Genomic DNA, 23705 nt, shown 5'->3' with positions numbered 1-23705 from the left:
CAGCCTCTCCCGGTAATGTCTGAGAAATGTAGCCCATGGTCTGCAGACTCTCCAGGTAATGTCTGAGAAATGTAGCGCCGACATACCGTACTACACCCGTCTGCAACATCTCCCGGTAATGTCTGAGAAATGTAGCCCATGGTCTGCAGCCTCTCCCGGTAATGTCTGAGACATGTAGCCCATGGTCTGCAGCCTCTCCCGGTAATGTCTGAGAAATGTAGCCCATGGTCTGCAGACTCTCCAGGTAATGTCTGAGAAATGTAGCCCATGGTCTGCAGCCTCTCCCGGTAATGTCTGAGAAATGTAGCCCATGGTCTGCAGCCTCTCCCGGTAATGTCTGAGAAATGTAGCCCATGGTCTGCAGCCTCTCCCGGTAATGTCTGAGACATGTAGCCCATGGTCTGCAGCCTCTCCCGGTAATGTCTGAGAAATGTAGCCCATGGTCTGCAGCCTCTCCCGGTAATATCTGAGAAATGTAGCCCATGGTCTGCAGCCTCTCCCGGTAATGTCTGAGAAATGTAGCCCATGGTCTGCAGCCTCTCCCGGTAATGTCTGAGAAATGTAGCCCATGGTCTGCAGACTCTCCCGGTAATGTCTGAGAAATGTAGCCCATGGTCTGCAGACTCTCCCGGTAATGTCTGAGAAATCTAGCCAATGGTCTGCAGCCTCTCCCGGTAATGTCTGAGAAATGTAGCCCATGGTCTGCAACATCTCCCGGTAATGTCTGAGACATGTAGCCCATGGTCTGCAACATCTCCCGGTAATGTCTGAGACATGTAGCCCATGGTCTGCAACATCTCCCGGTAATGTCTGAGACATGTAGCCCATGGTCTGCAACATCTCCCGGTAATGTCTGAGAAATGTAGCCCATGGTCTGCAGCCTCTCCCGGTAATGTCTGAGAAATGTAGCCCATGGTCTGCAGACTCTCCCGGTAATGTCTGAGAAATGTAGCCCATGGTCTGCAGCTGCCTGGGCCATCTGAAGATGGCGTTAGTTGCCAGGGCCACGCTTTGCTGCCCCCCATCTTCCCATAGAAACCTGTAGGAAATGGGGGAACCATGACACATGGAGATATCGACTGTGATCCCTCCATGGAACATTGGGCCAATGCATAACATTTTACAGGTATTCTTCTCCAAAAATGTTTGTTTTTATCATGGGATAGTCCACACATATGGCATGATAAAATAGGCCCCATAGAGATTGCTAAATAGCACAGTTGCAAAGTCCTCATTCATTATATGGGGACTGTGGTGTCTTTGGGGGACATGTATTAAGCAGTGATAAAAGTGGAGAAGTTGCCCTTTACACAATTAAACAATTCTTAACTTGTTCCACTAAAAACTGCATATATCTATTAGAATGCCAGTGTGGTATACAATATATAGGACGCACTACCAGAGTACTCAAGGTGAGGATGGCGGAACACGTCCGCAATATTAAAAAGGGTCTCGAAACACACAGTGTGTCCAATCACTTTAAAAATACACATAATTGCAATATCAACCATCTCGTAAGTTTTTGTGCAATTATGAGTATTCACTCGAATTGGCGCAAGAAGGATGATGAAGATAGATTAGCAAGGGCCGAGATGCGAAAGATCTACGAACTGATGAAGGATCCATTCAGTAGAAATATAAAATCAGAGGTTGAATATGGAATTATCTAGGAATATATACATGTTCTACTGAGTTATTGGTATAATCTAGGAAGATCCACGTCTCTACAAAAATTAGTTCCCTCAACCAAGTATCAGTAGTGTATATTTGTAATGTATAACAATATAGTAGGACTTGCGTTTTTTTCACAAACTCACCTTGCACTTTATATAAAATCTTAACCTGTGAAGAAAACGCTGGAATTATGAGTCCAAATACAATTTGATAATTGGTTTATGGTTTGCGTCTATTTAAAAGGTATAATTATTAACATCACCACTGATAGTTTCTTTTTGTATTTTCCGGTAACATTTTATACCCATGGAAAAGAAAATGTTTGTGCGTCTCATTGGGACGACAACAGCACTTCCGCAATGCGGCTCAATGACCGGAAAAGAGATCACGGAGAATAGGCACTTCCGGTGATGAGAAAGATGAACGACATAATCAGCTTGCGTTTCAGCAGGACGGCAGTGGACTTCCACATTGCGGCCCAAACACCGGAAGAGGGACTGAACAGATGACAACTCCTTCCGGTTATCATGTATCGTGAACAGCAGGGATTGAATACGTGCCGTAACCATGGAAATAAATGTACACAACATTGCCGATGTCTTGTGGGCGGAAGTCTGTACAACATGTGACTAAAGTAATGTGAGCAATTTGTGGACACGAACACCCGGGATTAGAGTGTTCTCTTCCTATACAGGACTATTCCGGGGATCCGGTCCAGGCTTTACTATTTACCAATTAGTTATTTTGGGACTTTATATGGTCTTATATGGAGTTCTTTTTTATATTGACACCAAAATATGGTGATTTTTATTGGTGTATACGTTTTAAGATATGTGTATAGACTATATTGTGAGATTATATGTATGTTTTACAATACTGTATTCCGATTGGCCAATGTGAACATGTGACTTGGACAGTTAGGTATAAATGTGACCAGGGGGTCACTTCTATTGCATACCCTGAGGAAGGATTTTATCCGAAACGCGTTGGTGTTTCACAGGAGGACCCTGGGCTTTACTTCTCTACGGTGGTTGGCATTATTCAGTGGGTAATTTATTGCTCTCTTTTATAAATCCCTTGGAATTGGGAGTATATACCCTGTCCTTCCTACCGGTACCATTAGAAGTGGCCCCTACTTTATTTAGGGTACCTTTTGTGATATTTTACATTGTTTTTGATTTTTGTTTTTTAATTGTCTTTGATTTTAAATCCCACACTGTTGGTGGGCCTGTTGGAATAAAGACATTTTTTCACCATTTGCTGTCCTTTTGGAAACAACTTGATTGAAGATAACCACATTCCCAGTACGAATAAGATCTGGAAAAGAAACCTTTGAGTGCATATAGGGCTTATCATAAAGGTAAGCCTGGTGTAGATAAGCCGTGGGCTGTCGTGTATATGAAATATGAAAGAAACCTTTATGTGAATGCATCATATTTAATACAGGTCAGTCACTGAGAATAGTGACGTCAGAAACTCTGTGGAAACTTTCATTACCAGCTAACGAATATTATGTTCTGTGTTTGAAGACTAGGAACATTTACGGATCTGGAGTCTGTATATAGCATCGCTGGGAGATCACCTCTTTTTGTTTCTGTTGTATTTAAAGAGGAGTGGTGCTCCTTTTGGAGATCTGCCGAGCTGAAGCTAGGGCGCAAGTTACTTTTTTAAATCTTTGTTTTAATTTGGTTCGGTTGCACTGAAATTGTGTCTTGCTGCCCTTAAATATGTTTTCCCATCGAACCAATAGAAAAGCTCAAGTTGACCTATTGTTCAATGAGAATGATAATGTAGAATTGGAGGATGATAATTTAGAAAGTGCAATGGGGAAATTGGAAAAGCTACTTATACGGGAGAGTAAAATCTGGTGGGAGGTAGCCTTCCTGGAAAAGTATTGTTCAGAAAGCCTTACCCCTAAAGGGTTGAAAATTATTAAAGCTCCCTCGTTCAATAATGAATCAGGGAGCTTTATGAAAGATTGGCAAAAAATTCTGGATGATTGTTCTTATTCTCTTATGCAACTTATTATTAAAGAAAAAAGTGAAATTCTTAAGGGAATAGAGGATGAGATTAGTTCTCTACGATCTTTGGTGGAACCTTACTCCAAGTCAGAGGACTATAAAACCCTAGAAGATGAGATCATTAGAAAGATAGAAAAGATAGAGAGGGAGATCAAAAATAAAAAACAGAAAAAGTACTTTAGAGATACTGACGAATATAAAAGGAGTAAGGGTGACGGGGATACACAATTGAGGAATCTATCTAATGATAGGAATGCATCCAATACACGGGACATTCAAGGGAGCCAATATAGACAGAAAAAAGGTATGTTAAAAAGAAATACAGGAAATAGAAGAAGATCACCAGTGGATAATTCGAGGAGAGATAGGACTACATACAACTATAGAAATGATTATAATCAAAAAAGGGAGCCTGATAATAGAAGGATGCCCCCTAAAAGGGAAGAGAGGAATACATGGAGAAATACAGGTTACCAGCAGGAACATGATTTCAATCATATATATAGGGGAAATAGACGTAATAGGGCCATGGAGGATGAAACTAATTATGGTTATCAGTCCACACAATCACGTTTTTTAGATGTGGGCCCAAGGTCACACAGGGGATGGAGATAGATTCTGGTAAAGGGGAAAAGAAGATCAGAAAGAGAGGCAGGAGGGGAGGCAAGTTTAAATCCCTGAATTCAAGCAGGAGACGTAAATGTAAAGGTTTTATTGGATCCACCAGTAATCCCATTAATATGGGGGTGGAAGCAACCACACCTGATACCGACCCTGTGATAACTACCAGCACTAACAAAAACACTAAGATTTATAATCTCAGTAACTATCAATTATCAATACATGAAACTGGCGTCCTCGAAAAAGGTCTAAAGTTCTCTCCCTCAAATAGGTGTGACAAATTCAATGTATTTGTAGATGTAGAGAAATTTATCAGAAATCTCACTTTAAAAAGGTTCTTTAGTGACAGACCAGATTCCACCACTCCCCAGAATATAGGGAAATTTAATCTTAAAAAGAAATCGAGATTTTACCCCAAGCATAAGAAAGGATGTTTCATTGAGGCATTTGAAAGAGCAGTAAAGAACGACTTGGAAAGTGTAAAATTAAAACCAAATAGGAAAATGAATTTGAGTAAGGAGGAGAGGATGGCAATTAAGTCCCTTAAGGAAAACAGGGACATAGTAATAAAACCTGCCGATAAGGGGGGAAGTGTGGTAATTATGAATCTAGAGGATTACAACTTGGAAGTTTGCAGACAACTATGTGAGGGGAATACATATAAGAAGCTAAGGGCAAATCCAGGAGATAGCATTATGGATAAGTTGAACTCATTCTTAGCCTTATACTTATCGAAAGGGGTAATTGAGGAGGATGATATGAAGTCAATTGTCATAGAGAACCCCTCGATACCTGTACTCTATGTCCTCCCGAAGATCCATAAGGATAGTGAAAAACCGCCGGGGAGGCCTATTGTTGCAGGTACTAACTCATGTCTTTCAAACCTGTCTCAGGCAATTGATGGATTATTGCAGCCAATAGTCCAATCTACCCGGTCTTACCTGAGAGACACTATTAGTATAATCAATGAATTAATGAAGGTTAATTGGCAGCCAGGCTTTTTGATGGTTACAGCTGATGTACAATCGCTGTATACCATCATTGAGCATGAACATGGATTGGCAGCCACGGAATTCTTTTTGGATCAAGTGGGCACAAATGAGAATGATAAAGGGTTCATCCTTGATGGTATTTCTCTTATCTTGAAAAATAACTTTTTTTGGTTTCAGGACAATTTTTATTTGCAGCTTACGGGTACTGCAATGGGCACCAGACTGGCGCCCAGCTATGCCAATTTATTTATGGCTTATTGGGAACAACAGGCGGTCTGGAATGGCCACCAGCTGGGAGCCAGTCTGGTGTCATGGCATCGATATATCGATGACATTATTTTTGTATGGGGAGGCGATCGTAACACCTTGGACGCCTTTTGCATGCATCTTAATGATAATGCATTGAATATAAAACTTACCTTTGAGATAAGTGAGATTGAGGTTAACTTCTTGGATTTGAGAATTTATGTTGAAGACGGGGCAGTTAAAACCAGTAATTACACTAAAAAAACTGATTGCAACTCCTTTATTGAGTTTACCAGCAACCATCATCAGAATTGGTTGCAAAGTATTCCCAAAGGCCAATTCCATCGTATTCGACGTAATTGTACAGATATTGAAGAATACGAGAGACATGCAGATATCTTACAAGATCAGTTTCAACAAAAGGGATACCAGTTAGAAACTATAAGAACTGCCAGGGATCTTGGTGCTAATTTGGATAGGGAAAAGTGTCTAAATAAAATCAAAAATAAGGAGGTTGGAAATACTAGGGGATTGTCGTTTATTACAGACTTCAATAGCCAATATACACAAATAGAGAAAATTATGAAAAAACATTGGGATATTTTGAATAAAGACCCTTTGCTAAAAGAGTATATATCAGAACGACCCAACTTCATATATCGGAAGGCTAAGAACCTGAAGGATAATGTTGTGAGTAGTGTATTGGCCCCCCCAAGGATGCAAACTAGAGTGAAATCAAAGGGTTTCTATAGATGCGGGATGTGCATTATGTGCAGGAACTGTAAGGGAAATGGCAATAAGGTAACAGAATACAAATCCACACAAACCAATAAGGTTTACCCTATTAAACAATTCTTAACTTGTTCCACTAAAAACTGCATATATCTATTAGAATGCCAGTGTGGTATACAATATATAGGACGCACTACCAGAGTACTCAAGGTGAGGATGGCGGAACACGTCCGCAATATTAAAAAGGGTCTCGAAACACACAGTGTGTCCAATCACTTTAAAAATACACATAATTGCAATATCAACCATCTCGTAAGTTTTTGTGCAATTATGAGTATTCACTCGAATTGGCGCAAGAAGGATGATGAAGATAGATTAGCAAGGGCCGAGATGCGAAAGATCTACGAACTGAAAACATTACACCCAAAAGGTCTCAACTTAGACTTTGAGACTAAGTGGTTTTTATAGGCTCCTTGGTGAAGGATCCATTCAGTAGAAATATAAAATCAGAGGTTGAATATGGAATTATCTAGGAATATATACATGTTCTACTGAGTTATTGGTATAATCTAGGAAGATCCACGTCTCTACAAAAATTAGTTCCCTCAACCAAGTATCAGTAGTGTATATTTGTAATGTATAACAATATAGTAGGACTTGCGTTTTTTTCACAAACTCACCTTGCACTTTATATAAAATCTTAACCTGTGAAGAAAACGCTGGAATTATGAGTCCAAATACAATTTGATAATTGGTTTATGGTTTGCGTCTATTTAAAAGGTATAATTATTAACATCACCACTGATAGTTTCTTTTTGTATTTTCCGGTAACATTTTATACCCATGGAAAAGAAAATGTTTGTGCGTCTCATTGGGACGACAACAGCACTTCCGCAATGCGGCTCAATGACCGGAAAAGAGATCACGGAGAATAGGCACTTCCGGTGATGAGAAAGATGAACGACATAATCAGCTTGCGTTTCAGCAGGACGGCAGTGGACTTCCACATTGCGGCCCAAACACCGGAAGAGGGACTGAACAGATGACAACTCCTTCCGGTTATCATGTATCGTGAACAGCAGGGATTGAATACGTGCCGTAACCATGGAAATAAATGTACACAACATTGCCGATGTCTTGTGGGCGGAAGTCTGTACAACATGTGACTAAAGTAATGTGAGCAATTTGTGGACACGAACACCCGGGATTAGAGTGTTCTCTTCCTATACAGGACTATTCCGGGGATCCGGTCCAGGCTTTACTATTTACCAATTAGTTATTTTGGGACTTTATATGGTCTTATATGGAGTTCTTTTTTATATTGACAGCAAAATATGGTGATTTTTATTGGTGTATACGTTTTAAGATATGTGTATAGACTATATTGTGAGATTATATGTATGTTTTACAATACTGTATTCCGATTGGCCAATGTGAACATGTGACTTGGACAGTTAGGTATAAATGTGACCAGGGGGTCACTTCTATTGCATACCCTGAGGAAGGATTTTATCCGAAACGCGTTGGTGTTTCACAGGAGGACCCTGGGCTTTACTTCTCTACGGTGGTTGGCATTATTCAGTGGGTAATTTATTGCTCTCTTTTATAAATCCCTTGGAATTGGGAGTATATACCCTGTCCTTCCTACCGGTACCATTAGAAGTGGCCCCTACTTTATTTAGGGTACCTTTTGTGATATTTTACATTGTTTTTGATTTTTGTTTTTTAATTGTCTTTGATTTTAAATCCCACACTGTTGGTGGGCCTGTTGGAATAAAGACATTTTTTCACCATTTGCTGTCCTTTTGGAAACAACTTGATTGAAGATAACCACATTCCCAGTACGAATAAGATCTGGAAAAGAAACCTTTGAGTGCATATAGGGCTTATCATAAAGGTAAGCCTGGTGTAGATAAGCCGTGGGCTGTCGTGTATATGAAATATGAAAGAAACCTTTATGTGAATGCATCATATTTAATACAGGTCAGTCACTGAGAATAGTGACGTCAGAAACTCTGTGGAAACTTTCATTACCAGCTAACGAATATTATGTTCTGTGTTTGAAGACTAGGAACATTTACGGATCTGGAGTCTGTATATAGCATCGCTGGGAGATCACCTCTTTTTGTTTCTGTTATAACGAGGAGCTACCATGCTGAGACTTGTAGTGCCGCACCGAAAAAAAAAAAAAGAGTGAAAATGCAGGTGCACACTCTAAACACTAAGAGCACTGGCAATTGGAACACTTATAATAAACTTTGCAATTTAACATTGAGTGAAATTGAAGCTCTTAGCAGAATTTTTGGTCCCAAAACAATTATCCCACCTATCACAGCTATGTGACCTAACATTCCTGGGGGGGGGGGGTATTCAATTTTTTGAAAAGTCAGTTGGGAGTCTAGTTTTTCCTATCTAATAGACAGGGAAAAAACAGACACCCAACTGACTTTTCAAACAATTGAATTCCACCCCTAAGATTCATTAGCCCCGAATGCAGCCCGCCAGCAGCTCTTATCTTGGTTGTTTTTTTTTCGGGACCTCAACAGGCTACGAAAAAATCCTAAATATCCACTTTTTGCGAATCCAGCAGTGTTAACGCATAGGTTTCCTTGAACGTATGCTTTAACGCACAGAAACAGATAATTTAACAGGTGCAAAAACGTGCTGTAATTGAATAGCCTGAAGCTAAAAAGTGTGAAAAAGCTCAACACTATCTCTGTTTCTCGCACCCGTACAATTTCCAGGGCTAAATGAATTCCCCCTTACAATATTTGCGTGTTTTATCTTCTACAATGTCTCTGTAGATTCTCATATTCACCTGTTATGTCCAAGTTCCCTTTTAATTGAGGGTATACATTATCTCAAGAGCTAGAGCCCATTTTAAAAAACAACTTTAATTTTTTCATTCGGCCTCCCCAACTTACCCGAAATGAATTCAAATATCCTTGGCAACAAAACAATTTATTTTTTTATGTTGTACTGTATTATTATTATATCTTTAAAGTGGAATATTTTACGTTTTATATGTATTATTAGAGTAGTGTAAAACCGAAGTGATCTTAAATACCAGTTTTAGACGCTAGTGCTCATTGCCGTGCTGTGTATGTGGTGTTTATGAATAATATATCAAGTTAACCACTGATGTCACCCTTGGTGTTTTTTTCATGACCCGGCTATAAACATCGCCAACGAATGCAAGACTGAGACGTTTGAATTTTAGGAACGTTGGCACACAATTATTTATGGATCATTTTCTCACACGAGTTATTACAAACTGTTTTCTGAAGAAGGCCACTTAAACCAAATAGAGTCTCATGTCTGTTATTTTAGCGGAGAATGATTCCGAGCAAAACCTTCTTAAATTTCTATTTTTAAAGCCCTTGTGATCTGTCACTAGGACCAGCGGCCGGGTCTGACCATCTACATCAACAAAAACTGTCTGGGCCCCTTATTGAAAAGGGGCCTATGTCCCGGCTACTGGTATCAAGAGGAGATTTTATTTAATTGGATTATAAAATTGAGTATTTCGTTTGAGCAATCGGGAGGCATTTCACACTGGTCTCGTATGACATAAATCCCCCTTATTTTCCCCAGACATACACAGAGATGAGTGAAGTTTTCATACAGTTAATGTTCAAAGGAAGATTCTGGACGTATGACAAGAGATTCGTATTTGTGGGCGCAGAGATACCAAACGCTTTCATAATTACATTCCTTTTATCTTTAAACCAGTCCATTTGTTTTATCACTGGGGAACAAAAACCTTAATTAATTTACTGCCGGAGTCTGCGTTAGGTCATGAAAGTGATACCCCAAAATAGAGGATGGGAGTTGGGATAATTGGTAGATTAGAAGATGGATGTGGATTTGACGTGGGAGTTTATGGAAGAGTCACTGTAATTGTTATAGTACAGCGGTGGCAGATTATATCATACATTAAACCAGTTCTCTACTCCCTGAAGGCTGGGTCATATGGACTGGACATAATAATTGTGGGTTTAAAGGGCAGTGTACGGCTGGTTGCAGGGTTTAATGTTCTGTATATAACAGGACACTTGTACTATTTCTTATGTCCCTCAATCATATTTTTCCCCAACGTCATATACTTCTGCCTTGTACTACTGTATATTGGACCATTAAAGGCCAGCAGGCGTCTGCAGCAGTAAAGGGGTGTGTTCCAAGCCTCTGTGATAGGTTGAGGGAACTGAAGGCTAGATCATTGCGCATTATGATGTAAGACCTTGTCAGTACCGTGGTATATGGAGCTGCTTAGACTCCTCTTGTAGGAGGTCTACATTTATGGGGGGACATTGGCGTTTTCAGTTTACTGTCATTACTGAAAACCTAGCAAACAATTATGTAAAATATTAATTATAATCTTGACATGAAACTGCTAGAGAATCAACCAAGTATTTTCTGCCATGCTGTAACCAACAGTATTTTGTTTGAACAGCAGGGGGAGCAGTTTCATCACATAGGAGTCTATCCTATATTATAAAAGGCTGACGCTATTGCTCACCTCTATGGGGGCAATTCAAGTGTTGTGCACTCCGGGGGCCACTAGATGGCGCCCAACGGAGCAATTAAATTTATTGATCCATTCGGGCGCGCACAGCCACCGGCGCTGACATTACTGTTCCGATGTTCTGTCATGTTGACAATTGTAAGGTGCAATGGAATTTGCTGCGCTATATAAGAAACTGTTAATAAAATAATAAATAAGTGTTGACGTGCTGGTAATTAGTTTATCAGGAAATGTGATTTGGCGGAGCAATTTATTCATCAGACTTGCTGTGTTTTGATACGAGTAAACCTAAACCTATCGGAGCAATTTATCATTGCCCCCTCTACAGGAAAGTTACTCCGATAAGAAGCAGCGGTTCCGGCAAAGCCTAACGGCTACATTTTCACTGAGGAATAATGGTGGTGAACGGTTATACTGACACGTGCCGTTCTGGCAGTGTTACTGTGCATTTGCCACCTTAGGTCATGCTTGCGCACAGTGAGGGTGGAAGGTGTCAGATGGATATCCAAATGGATCCTTTTTACATTATGGTCCCTCTTCCAAAATGTCAGAGCGGGCTCATGACATTATTTATCAATTATCAGGTGCTAGACTCAATAACTGTAATTTCTTATAGACACTATTTGCGTCAATAAGAGATTATGTACCATCCGAATGTATCAAAGCTCACCTGCTCTGCAAGGAACCCATCCCTGTGATAAGTTTGGCGTGGTTACCTCACTCCACTATGGAGATCCTGCAGTGCTACTGTGAATGCATGGTCTGCAACGGGTGGTATTCAGTATGCCGAATGACGGGATCCCGGCGCACAGTATACCAGAGCCGGGAATCCCGACACCGGGCAGGGAAAATAAAACAGTGTGGCGCGCGTAGCGCGCCGCCGTGCCCGCAGCGTGGCGAGCCCGCAAGGGGCTCCTTTGCGCTCACCCCGGTGTCGGTATGCCGGCGGTCGGGCTCCCGGCGCCGGTATGCCGGGAGCCCGAGCGCCGACATACCGTACTACACCCGTCTGCAACATCTCCCGGTAATGTCTGAGAAATGTAGCCCATGGTCTGCAGCCTCTCCCGGTAATGTCTGAGACATGTAGCCCATGGTCTGCAGCCTCTCCCGGTAATGTCTGAGAAATGTAGCCCATGGTCTGCAGACTCTCCAGGTAATGTCTGAGAAATGTAGCCCATGGTCTGCAGCCTCTCCCGGTAATGTCTGAGAAATGTAGCCCATGGTCTGCAGCCTCTCCCGGTAATGTCTGAGAAATGTAGCCCATGGTCTGCAGCCTCTCCCGGTAATGTCTGAGAAATGTAGCCCATGGTCTGCAGCCTCTCCCGGTAATGTCTGAGACATGTAGCCCATGGTCTGCAGCCTCTCCCGGTAATGTCTGAGAAATGTAGCCCATGGTCTGCAGCCTCTCCCGGTAATATCTGAGAAATGTAGCCCATGGTCTGCAGCCTCTCCCGGTAATGTCTGAGAAATGTAGCCCATGGTCTGCAGCCTCTCCCGGTAATGTCTGAGAAATGTAGCCCATGGTCTGCAGACTCTCCCGGTAATGTCTGAGAAATGTAGCCCATGGTCTGCAGACTCTCCCGGTAATGTCTGAGAAATCTAGCCAATGGTCTGCAGCCTCTCCCGGTAATGTCTGAGAAATGTAGCCCATGGTCTGCAACATCTCCCGGTAATGTCTGAGACATGTAGCCCATGGTCTGCAACATCTCCCGGTAATGTCTGAGACATGTAGCCCATGGTCTGCAACATCTCCCGGTAATGTCTGAGACATGTAGCCCATGGTCTGCAACATCTCCCGGTAATGTCTGAGAAATGTAGCCCATGGTCTGCAGCCTCTCCCGGTAATGTCTGAGAAATGTAGCCCATGGTCTGCAGACTCTCCCGGTAATGTCTGAGAAATGTAGCCCATGGTCTGCAGCCTCTCCCGGTAATGTCTGAGAAATGTAGCCCATGGTCTGCAGCCTCTCCCGGTAATGTCTGAGACATGTAGCCCATGGTCTGCAGCCTCTCCCGGTAATGTCTGAGACATGTAGCCCATGGTCTGCAGCCTCTCCCGGTAATGTCTGAGACATGTAGCCCATGGTCTGCAGCCTCTCCCGGTAATGTCTGAGAAATGTAGCCCATGGTCTGCAGACTCTCCAGGTAATGTCTGAGAAATGTAGCGCCGACATACCGTACTACACCCGTCTGCAACATCTCCCGGTAATGTCTGAGAAATGTAGCCCATGGTCTGCAGCCTCTCCCGGTAATGTCTGAGACATGTAGCCCATGGTCTGCAGCCTCTCCCGGTAATGTCTGAGAAATGTAGCCCATGGTCTGCAGACTCTCCAGGTAATGTCTGAGAAATGTAGCCCATGGTCTGCAGCCTCTCCCGGTAATGTCTGAGAAATGTAGCCCATGGTCTGCAGCCTCTCCCGGTAATGTCTGAGAAATGTAGCCCATGGTCTGCAGCCTCTCCCGGTAATGTCTGAGACATGTAGCCCATGGTCTGCAGCCTCTCCCGGTAATGTCTGAGAAATGTAGCCCATGGTCTGCAGCCTCTCCCGGTAATATCTGAGAAATGTAGCCCATGGTCTGCAGCCTCTCCCGGTAATGTCTGAGAAATGTAGCCCATGGTCTGCAGCCTCTCCCGGTAATGTCTGAGAAATGTAGCCCATGGTCTGCAGACTCTCCCGGTAATGTCTGAGAAATGTAGCCCATGGTCTGCAGACTCTCCCGGTAATGTCTGAGAAATCTAGCCAATGGTCTGCAGCCTCTCCCGGTAATGTCTGAGAAATGTAGCCCATGGTCTGCAACATCTCCCGGTAATGTCTGAGACATGTAGCCCATGGTCTGCAACATCTCCCGGTAATGTCTGAGACATGTAGCCCATGGTCTGCAACATCTCCCGGTAATGTCTGAGACATGTAGCCCATGGTCTGCAACATCTCCCGGTAATGTCTGAGAAATGTAGCCCATGGTCTGCAGCCTCTCCCGGTAATGTCTGAGAAATGTAGCCCATGGTCTGCAGACTCTCCCGGTAATGTCTGAGAAATGTAGCCCATGGTCTGCAGCTGCCTGGGCCATCTGAAGATGGCGTTAGTTGCCAGGGCCACGCTTTGCTGCCCCCCATCTTCCCATAGAAACCTGTAGGAAATGGGGGAACCATGACACATGGAGATATCGACTGTGATCCCTCCATGGAACATTGGGCCAATGCATAACATTTTACAGGTATTCTTCTCCAAAAATGTTTGTTTTTATCATGGGATAGTCCACACATATGGCATGATAAAATAGGCCCCATAGAGATTGCTAAATAGCACAGTTGCAAAGTCCTCATTCATTATATGGGGACTGTGGTGTCTTTGGGGGACATGTATTAAGCAGTGATAAAAGTGGAGAAGTTGCCCTTTACAACCAATCAGCTGCTCTGTATACTGTTATAGTATGCAAATTATAAATGTTACATCAATGCTGATTGGTTGCCATGGGCAACTTCTCCACTGGCTCACTCCTCCACTTGTATCACTGCTTAGTAAATGTCCCCCCTTTGAGTCTTACAATAACACCGGAGATATGTTGGGAGGTATGTTAACAGCATGTATCAGAATAAACCCGTAGTTTAGTTCGGTGTATGTGACTGGACAGGGGCAGATTTAGGGGTCATACCGCCCCTAGGCACATTATTTACCACTACCCCCCATCCTCCGCATCGTGTCATCCCACTTCATTTTGGGGCCTCAAGATGCCAAAACAGCCCCAACCTCACCCCACTACCACCTCCCAGAGCATAATTTGCTGCCCATTGTCCCACTCCCATCAGCTGCAAAATAAAATCTTTAAAAAAAAAAAAAAGTCTGAATGACAAAAATAAAAAATAACCTGGCCTCATCAGCCTGGTATGTTACTCTTAGGCCCCTGCCGTCCCACTGTCCTGCGAAGCCATCTCCCTTTTCTGGAAAGCAGGACTTTCCCAGATGAACTCTGCCTCTGTGAGGCATCCTAATTATGTGGAATGCATGAGCTGTCTTTACGGTACAGGGGCATTGGGGGCTATCAGCCTGGCATTATAAAGCTATAAGTGGCATTGGAAAGGTATGAGGTGTTATGTGTGTGGCATTCAGTGTCGGACTGGGGCATGAAGGGCCCACCAGGGGAATGCAGTGATAGGGGCCCTTACTTAAGGGTGTGGCCCGCCTACAAAGGGGGTGTGGCCAGCCTCTGCAGAGGCTTGAATTACACAATAGCATACCTCCCAACTTTGAACTTGGACCAAGCGGGACACACGCGTGACGAAGCCGCGTGCGCTCCCGAAAAGGGTGTGTGGCCTAGGAAAAGGGGCGTGGCTTCACGGGGAGACCCGTGATCGCGAGCCACGCCCCAGTTTTTGTCACTAAGGGGGCATGCCCAGCGCTCTGTGAGCCGCTGGCATGCCCCCTCTTCCTCGGACTCCAGTGAATAGACGCTGTGCGCATGCGCACAGCGTCTATTCACCGCTGCTCTGCTAAGCAGGGCAGCGACAGACAGAGACTCCCAACTGCCCCCACCGCGGGACACTGCGGCCCGCGGGTGGGACAGCGGGACAGTCCCCAAAAAACGGGACTGTCCCGCGAAAATCGGGACAGTTGGGAGGTATGCAATAGTCTAGTGCAGTGTAATGCAACATATCTACCATGTATAATACAAGTGCACAGTCTGGTACCTGATCCCTAGAGTAAGGCACTCAGGCAGTGGGCCTTACCGGTGGTTTCCCTGGTACCCCTGTGGGCTAGTCCGACCCTGGTGGCATTATAGAGCTACAGTATGTGGAGACACAAGGAGGCTATATTGGCTACATTAGGAGGCTATACAGAGGTTCATTATGATATCATTAGTAGACGGTATGGGGGCATTAGGAGACTGTAAGGGGAGGCATTAGGAGTTTATGAGGGTATAATTACTATGAGTGTCAGTTTTGCATTTGTGACATGTTTCTGTTGATTGGCTGGATTGCGTTCTGCTGAATTACTAAAGCCTAAACCGCAGCGAACCCAGACTTTAAAATACAATAGGACATTGGAGCACTATCAATGTTTTTACCATTACAAGTACAGAAACCCTGTATGTACTAAGTGGCTGTTTTAGAAACCGATTAAAACACACAGTGAAACCAGCCCCAAACAATTAGGTGGTTGTGAGAGACGAGATAACTCGGTTTATCCGATCAGTCAGAGGTAGATGAATCACAGTACGTACAATGGCCCTCATTCCGAGTTGTTCGCTCGCTAGCTGCTTTTAGCAGCATTGCACACGCTAGGCCGCCGCCCTCTGGGAGTGTATCTCAGCTTAGCAGAAGTGCGAACGAAAGATTAGCAGAATTGCTACTAAATAATTCTTTGCAGTTTCTGAGTAGCTCCAGACCTACTCCTAGATTGCGATCAGCTCAGTCCGTTTAGTTCCTGGTTTGACGTCACAAACGCCCTGCGTTCGGCCAGCCACTCCCCCGTTTCTCCAGCCACTCCCGCGTTTTTCCCTGACACGCCTGCGTTTTTTAGCACACTCCCGGAAAACGCTCAGTTACCACCCAGAAACGCCCCTTTCCTGTCAATCATTCACCGATCAGCAGAGCGACTGAAAAGCGCCGCAGGATCCACAGCAAATCTGCTAAGTTTTTAGTTAAATAACTAAGCGCATGCGCACTGCGTGCCTTGCTCATGCGCAATTAGCAACAAATCGCAGCATAGCGAAAATCGGCAACGAGCGAACAACTTGGAATGACCCCCAATGAGAGCTATCAGTGCATATTGAGGGGGAGATGTACTAAGCCTGAAAAGTGATAAATATCACTGTGATAAAGCACCAGCCAATCGGCTCCTAACAGCCATGTCCCAGGCTGTGTTTGAAAAATGACAGTTAGGAGCCGATTGGCTGGTGCTTTATCACAGTGATATTTATCACTTTTCAAGCTTAGTACATCTGGCCCTGAATAAGAAGAATGCAGATAACATTGATCATTCTCTGATGGGGAAATATTAATGTATTAATATTCGGGCATTCACAATGTATGTCCCAGAAGATACATCAGTCGGTGGACAGCAGTGGAACGGGTGGAGAGGTAAGTAACAAAAAAGAAACACTTAATCATTTCAATTAGATCATTTTAAGGAGGGAATTCAATTGTCAATGAAGGGGATGAGTTGCCGTTTCTGTGGCGTTTAAACGCTGCCAATGGCAGGCCGACTCGCCCAATTCGCCCAGCCGATTTGCTCCCCTATTCGCCCAAAAGTGCTCACACCTCATGGGGTAGCGAGCACTTTTGTGCGAGATCCCACCGCTGCACTTTAAAGCAGGTGTCGCAGGACAATGGTCAGCGAGATACTCACTGGCAATTGAATTCCCCCCTTAAAAATCAAGTGATTGCTATCTGGCAGATAGCTGGAGAGAGCAGGGGAAGAGGACGGATCCGCTGAAGGGATCTGAATAGATCTCCATCAAACTGGAATCAGTAAAGAAAGATAGATAAGGGCAGCTCAATATATTTTGAAGTTTAATACGTTTCTATACACTGTGTTCTAGGATGCCAGCAATATTATGATTAACTGCGGATGTTAACATAACGTACATACTTGTCATAGCAGAATGTGCAAAAATCAACTTTTCCACCTTTTTTTTAAACAAACAAATAAACAAACAAACACACAAACCATTGCTATATTGTTACCATAGTTAGGTGCCTATTTAAAAATTAATATTTGTCCCGTTTTCTGGAGGTGACTGCAAATATTAAGTATCCCCCAAATGTATTAAGGAGACATCGCAGCAGATATCAGAAATATATTTAATATTTGCTCCTCCAATCTCACCGCAAATGCAGCTCCTATATCAGTTGGAACACCAAGCTCCTAATGGGAAGCTTATAGGCTACTGTATTGGGATGTTTTTTGGATAGGAATGCTCCGATCCCTCTGTGTGCCCCTTCACTGATGCATGCACCAGCCGATGACTGAGAATGTGCAGTAAGTCCACAAGGGATGCGGTCAATATACCAGCTGTCGGGATCCCGGCGTTCAGGAGACTGACGCCACAATCCCAACAGTCGCCATTTTACCGACAACTGGCATCCTGACACGCGCCTGGTATTACCACTCGGTTGGTGGAACCATACCACCAACTGAGTTGGAATAGAGCCTGTAGCAAGCGCAGCAAGCCCACGAGTGGACTCGATGCTGGGATTCCAGCAGACGGGATGCCGCTGTCAGTATAGTGACAGCCGTCAACCCGTCTGCCAGGATTTTGTATGTATCCCATCCACAGACGCCGATGCAGTAAGGAAAGTGATACAGGGGGTTACTCTCCCCCAGCAGCTGTGTAGCTGTCTGCTGTGAGTGCTGGCCTGTAGATGGGAAAGGAAGGGGTTACTCTCCACCAGCAGCTGTGTAGCTGTCTGCTGTGGGTGCTGGCCTGAAGATGGGAAAGGAAAGAGTTACTCTCTCCCAGCAGCTGTGTAGCTGTCTGCTGTGAGTGCTGGCCTGGAGATGGGAAAGGAAAGGGTTACTCTCCCCCAGCAGCTGTGTAGCTGTCTGCTGTGGGTGCTGGCCTGGAGACGTGAAAGGAAAGGGTTACTCTCCCCCAGCAGCTGTGTAGCTGTCTGCTGTGAGTGCTGGCCTGTAGATGGGAAAGGAAAGGGTTACTCTCTCCCAGCTGCTGTGTAGCTGTCTGCTGTGGGTGCTGGCCTATAGATGGGAAAGGAAATGGTTACTCTCCATCAGCATCTGTGTAGCTGTCTGCTGTGGGTGCTGGCCTGGAGTCAGGAAGGGAAAGGGTTACTCTCTCCCAGCAGCTGTGTACCTGTCTGCGGTGGGTGCTGGCCTGTAGATGGGAAAGGAAAGGGTTACTCTCTCCCAGCAGCTGTGTAGCTGTATTCTGGGGGTGCTGGCCTGGAGACAGGAAAGGAAAGGGTTACTCTCTCCCAGCAGCTGTGTAGCTGTCTGCTGTGGGTGCTGGCCTAGAGATGGGAAAGGAAAGGGTTACTCTCTCCCAGCAGCTGTGTAGCTGTCTGCTGTGGGTGCTGGCCTGGAGACAGGAAAGGGTTACTCTCTCCCAGCAGCTGTGTAGCTGTATTCGGGGGGTGCTGGCCTGGAGACAGGAAAGGAAAGGGTTACTCTCTCCCAGCAGCTGTGTAGCTGTCTGCTGTGAGTGCTGGCCTGTAGATGGGAAAGGAAAGGGTTACTCTCTCCCAGCAGCTGTGTAGCTGTATGCTGTGGGTGCTGGCCTGTAGACAGGAAAGGAAAGGGTTACTCTCCCCCAGCAGCTGTGTAGCTGTCTGCTGTGAGTGCTGGCCTAGAGATGGGAAAGGAAAGGGTTACTCTCTCCCAGCAGCTGTGTAGCTGTCTGCGGTGGGTGCTGGCCTGGAGACAGGAAAGGAAAGGGTTACTCTGCCTCAGCAGCTGTGTAAGGCATTAGTTGTATATGTGAAGTGTCAGCATCCAGCTGCAGCTCCTCAGAGCGACCGTTCAGCAGTTAATATACCCTCTGAGTGACATGCTGCTGCTTAGAGCGGTAGATGGTTCAGTCCCAGTGATGGACAGACTGAACCTGGACATGAACCCCCGCCATGGATTTTATTGCTGCTGCAGCATGTACAGATTGTCCCTTTGTGTTTCTGTTGTGCACCTATAAGCCTGACACAACGTGTGCTGTTTAATGCACAGAATATTGCACTATACGATGTTCCATCTCCCCGGCACCGCTACTGACACCCGTAGAACAATGACCTCATCTTCCTGCTCCATCCAGGGCCGGAGCTTCCACTAGGCAGCTTTAGGCAGCTGCCTAGGGGCGCCGGAACCTGAGGGGGCGGCCTGCTAAAGCTGCCTGGAAAAAGTAGCGTGGTCCTACCTCTCACAGCCGCCGCAATCCCCCCGGCACTCATATCTTACAGTAGCCGCAACTGCCAAGCTCCCGTATTGCAGCCTCCAGCTCTGTCTTCACCTGGCACAGGCAGTAACTTTCACAGCTCCTGATGTCCTGGCTGGGGTTGTGCTGCTCTTCATTCCAGGCTCTTTCACAGACCACTCTGCATCGCAGCTTGCAGGTAAGGTGGCTGTACAGTGCACTTTCTGCATTTGATAAGGAAAGAGGGGGAGAGCAGCAGTCTGGGGGGGGGGGGGGGGGGATGCACACAGATGGTGGGGGAGATAGAACAGCAGACATTTAACAGAGTGTAGGGGGGTGAGAGTAGCAGGCACCCATACAGACTGGGGAGATGGGGAGAAGAGAGCAGCCATGCAACAGACTGGGGGTAGGGGAGAGCAGCTGCATGCCTTTCACCTGAAGGGCGGGTAGGGGGAAGGGGCAGTAGGCAGAAATTTTGCCTAGGGTGCCGAGAAACCTTGCACCGGCCCTGGCTCCATCCCCTCTGTTGATTAGCCAGCTGTACTAATTGATTATGATGACGCATACATGTTGACAGTTTCAATGTTAAAACAGCCGTGTCGACACCTAATTGTAACTTTAATCCTAACATTTCTGTTGTCAACATTTTTGACTTTCAGCGTGTTATGTGACATTTTAACTGTGTCGACATTTCTCAGGTGTCAACATTATAACATTTCACATTATGGGGTCGACCTTTTGACCGTTGACACTGTGATTGTAGACATTACGACTACATCCCCCCAGCTGATGCAATGTGTCCTATTTAAGACCTATAACATTAAAGCCCAGCAAACTGGCTTTGGCTTGCAACCATCAAGCCTATGTTTAATTCATACTTGCCTACTTTTGAAAAGTAGTTTCAGGGAGATTGTAGATGTTAGCAGAATGGCCCTCATTCCGAGTTGTTCGCTCGGTAAATTTCATCGCATCGCAGCGATTTTCCGCTTAGTGCGCATGCGCAATGTCCGCACTGCGACTGCGCCAAGTAAATTTGCTAAGAAGTTTGGATTTTTACTCACGGCTTTTTCTTCGCTCAGGCGTTCGTAGTGTGATTGACAGGAAATGGGTGTTTCTGGGCGGAAACAGGCCGTTTTATGGGCGTGTGGGAAAAAACGCTACCGTTTCCGGAAAAAACGCGGGAGTGGCTGGAGAAACGGAGGAGTGTCTTGGCGAACGCTGGGTGTGTTTGTGACGTCAAACCAGGAACGACAAGCACTGAACTGATCGCAGATGCCGAGTAAGTCTGAAGCTACTCTGAAACTGCTAAGAAGTGTGTATTCGCAAAATTGCGAATACGTCGTTCGCAATTTTAAGATGCTAAGATTCACTCCCAGTAGGCGGCGGCTTAGCGTGAGCAACTCTGCTAAAATCGCCTTGCGAGCGAACAACTCGGAATGACCTCCAATGTGTGGCACGCCACTGATTGGGCGTGTCATGTTCCACCCAAGGGGCGTGTCTATTTCCACTCAGGGGTGTGTCCTGCAGTGGCAGGTGAAAACTAAATTACGAAGAGCAACATACCATCAGAGCAGGTATGTGTATGTGTAGCATACTGCCAGAAGTTGTACAGTCGAAGATGGGAATCATGTATCATGTGATATTTCAGGGCCGGCTCCATGCCTACTAGCACCCTGAGTGAAAAAATTTCGAACCCCCCCCCTGCTCCTGGAAAAGGGGGCGTGTCCGCGCAACTTCATATTATCAACCAATAAATAAATATATTTTCACACCCCCTCTGCACACACAATTAGCAGCCTTACACATAACAGCAACAGTAGTGTCCCTTACACATAATGTCTCCAGTACAGTGCCAGATAGACATGACATGCCTCCCAGCAGTGCCAGATACACATGATATACCCCCCAGCTGTGCCAGATACACATGATATGCCCCCCAGCAGTGCCAAATACACATGATGTGTCCCCCAGCAGTTCCAGATACACATGATGTGCCCCCCAGCAGTGCCAGAAACACATGATATGTCCTCCAGCAGTGCCAGATACACATGATAGGCCCCCAGCAGTTCCAGATACACATGATGTGCCCCCCAGCAGTGCCAGATACACATGAAATGCCCCCAGCAGTGCCAGATACACATGTCCCCACAGTGCCAGATACATATATGCCCCACAGTGCCAGATACATATTTGCCCCACAGTGCCAGATAAATATATGCCCCCAGTGCCAGATACACATGTTCCCAGAGACAGATATTCCCCCAATGCCAGATACACATGTCCCCACAGTGCCAGATACATATATGCCCCACAGTGCCAGATAAATATATGCCCCCAGTGCCAGATACACATGTCCCCACAGTGCCAGATACACATGTCCCCACTGTGCCCCTTCACCTCCCAAAGTGCTGCTCACCGGTAACCACACTCCATGCTGCTGCTAACTGTTTTTGTTGAGGGTAGGGAGGAGAGCGCAGCGTGCGTCTCTCCTGCCATTCAGTCTCCGGCGGGTGACAGCGGTGTCTAACTCTAATTAGGTGCCGGTCCGTGAGCCAATCAAAGATCGCGGTTCGGCAACCAATCAGGAGCCTTAGCTGCCGGTGCGCAAGCTCTGATTGGCTCATGGGCTGGCGCAGCTTACATGGAGGCTGCTGTGGGATACAGTGGGAGGCAGGCTGCTGGACGGACACTGCTGCAGGGACCTGGCTCCAATATGGCGGTGAGAGCTTCAGTTGCAGTTTTGCTAAATTAGCAACACTGCAACTGGCTAGAATCGCATGCTGGGGGCCGCGCAGCACAGGGCAATGCCACCGAGCATGCTAATGGCAGCCAGCTAGTCGGCCCATCACCATTTTCTTTGTTGCAGCGTATGATGTCACGCGGCCTCCCCTAAAACAGCCCTGGCCTGTCCCAGCACCCGCTGGTTAATCTTAGACCCAGATTGGGGTAATGGAGGTGTGAGGTTTGGTGCCTCTGGACTGGCTGAGCTGGATGGCCTTAGTGTGGCATACCTTTACATTCTACTAACACTTTTCACTTATTAATTTTTTAACACTATTTCTCTATTGTAATTGCATTTCATTTTTGTATCACTTTCTCTATAGCTTCGGCTTCCTAAATACTAATTTATAACACTATAGTTTTTACACTGGTATGCTACGCTGGGCTTTCTGGCTTATGCTGGTGTTTTGGGGTGCCACACCCTGCACCTAGATATAGCGCTAGGGACCCCAAATATACAAAGACGCCTTGATGCGGCTTTGGGGCTTATTCACACATTTGCGCAAATATGTGTAACGAAGATCTCTGAATTCTATTATTATGTGGAATTTATATCTGGTTACGGTTATCATTCAGGGTGCTGGGGGAAACAAATGCCTTTTTTTCTTGCTTAGAAATACCCCTCCCTTTCGAGCACCTGAATGATATCACTAAGCTAATTGAGCATCTACCAATATATATGCCAGCACCCGCAATGCCAGTTCGCCGCCCACAACTACACTCAATCAGGCTGAGGCGTCCACATTACTGAGAAGCAATCGCATCTCCCTGCTTGCGCACATGCAGAATGGGCCCTGCGATGGAAACCAGGAAGATGCGATCGCATCTCAGGTGCAGTGGCTATTGATAAGGCCCTATATACACAAAAAGAGTTACAGTATGCTAAAAATTATATATATATATATTTTATTAATTCATATGGAAAACTCGGTATCTGTTCAGATGGTCGACAGTGTTAAGGTCGACAGTCATTAGGTCAACCACTATTGGTGACACATGACAGGTCGACACATGAAAAGGCTTTTTTTTTTACAAAAAAAAAAAATATTAGATAAATATTAGATTTTTTACTTTTTCATACTTTATCATCCACGTAATGTGTAAAAAGGGGGCCTGGCTGCCGCAATGTGTAAAAATGGGGACTGGCTGCCGTAATGTGTAAAAAGGGGGAATCTGCCTGCCGCAATGTGTAAAAATGGGGACTGGCTGCCGTAATGTGTAAAAAGGGGGACTGTCTGCCGCAATGTGTAAAAATGG

At 45.2% G+C, this 23705-nt stretch overlaps 1 protein-coding gene across 1 annotated transcript in view; it reads right to left on the bottom strand.

Annotated features, from left to right (window-relative positions):
* Positions 1-19761, bottom strand: part of LOC134968598 (uncharacterized) — an 87327-nt gene extending 67566 nt beyond the window's left edge. The window contains exon 1 of the mRNA XM_063944104.1: positions 19671-19761. Coding sequence (XP_063800174.1) covers positions 19671-19704 — 34 coding nt within the window. The 5' untranslated portion in view covers positions 19705-19761. The remainder of the gene's footprint in view (positions 1-19670) is intronic.
* Between the last annotated feature and the right edge of the window lie 3944 nt (positions 19762-23705).

The sequence above is a fragment of the Pseudophryne corroboree genome, chromosome 11, assembly GCF_028390025.1.
Source record: "Pseudophryne corroboree isolate aPseCor3 chromosome 11, aPseCor3.hap2, whole genome shotgun sequence".
In the NCBI taxonomy this organism is placed as follows: Eukaryota; Metazoa; Chordata; class Amphibia; order Anura; family Myobatrachidae; genus Pseudophryne; species Pseudophryne corroboree.
Note: the sequence above shows the minus strand (reverse complement) of the source record. Positions and strands in the feature narration are given on the sequence as shown.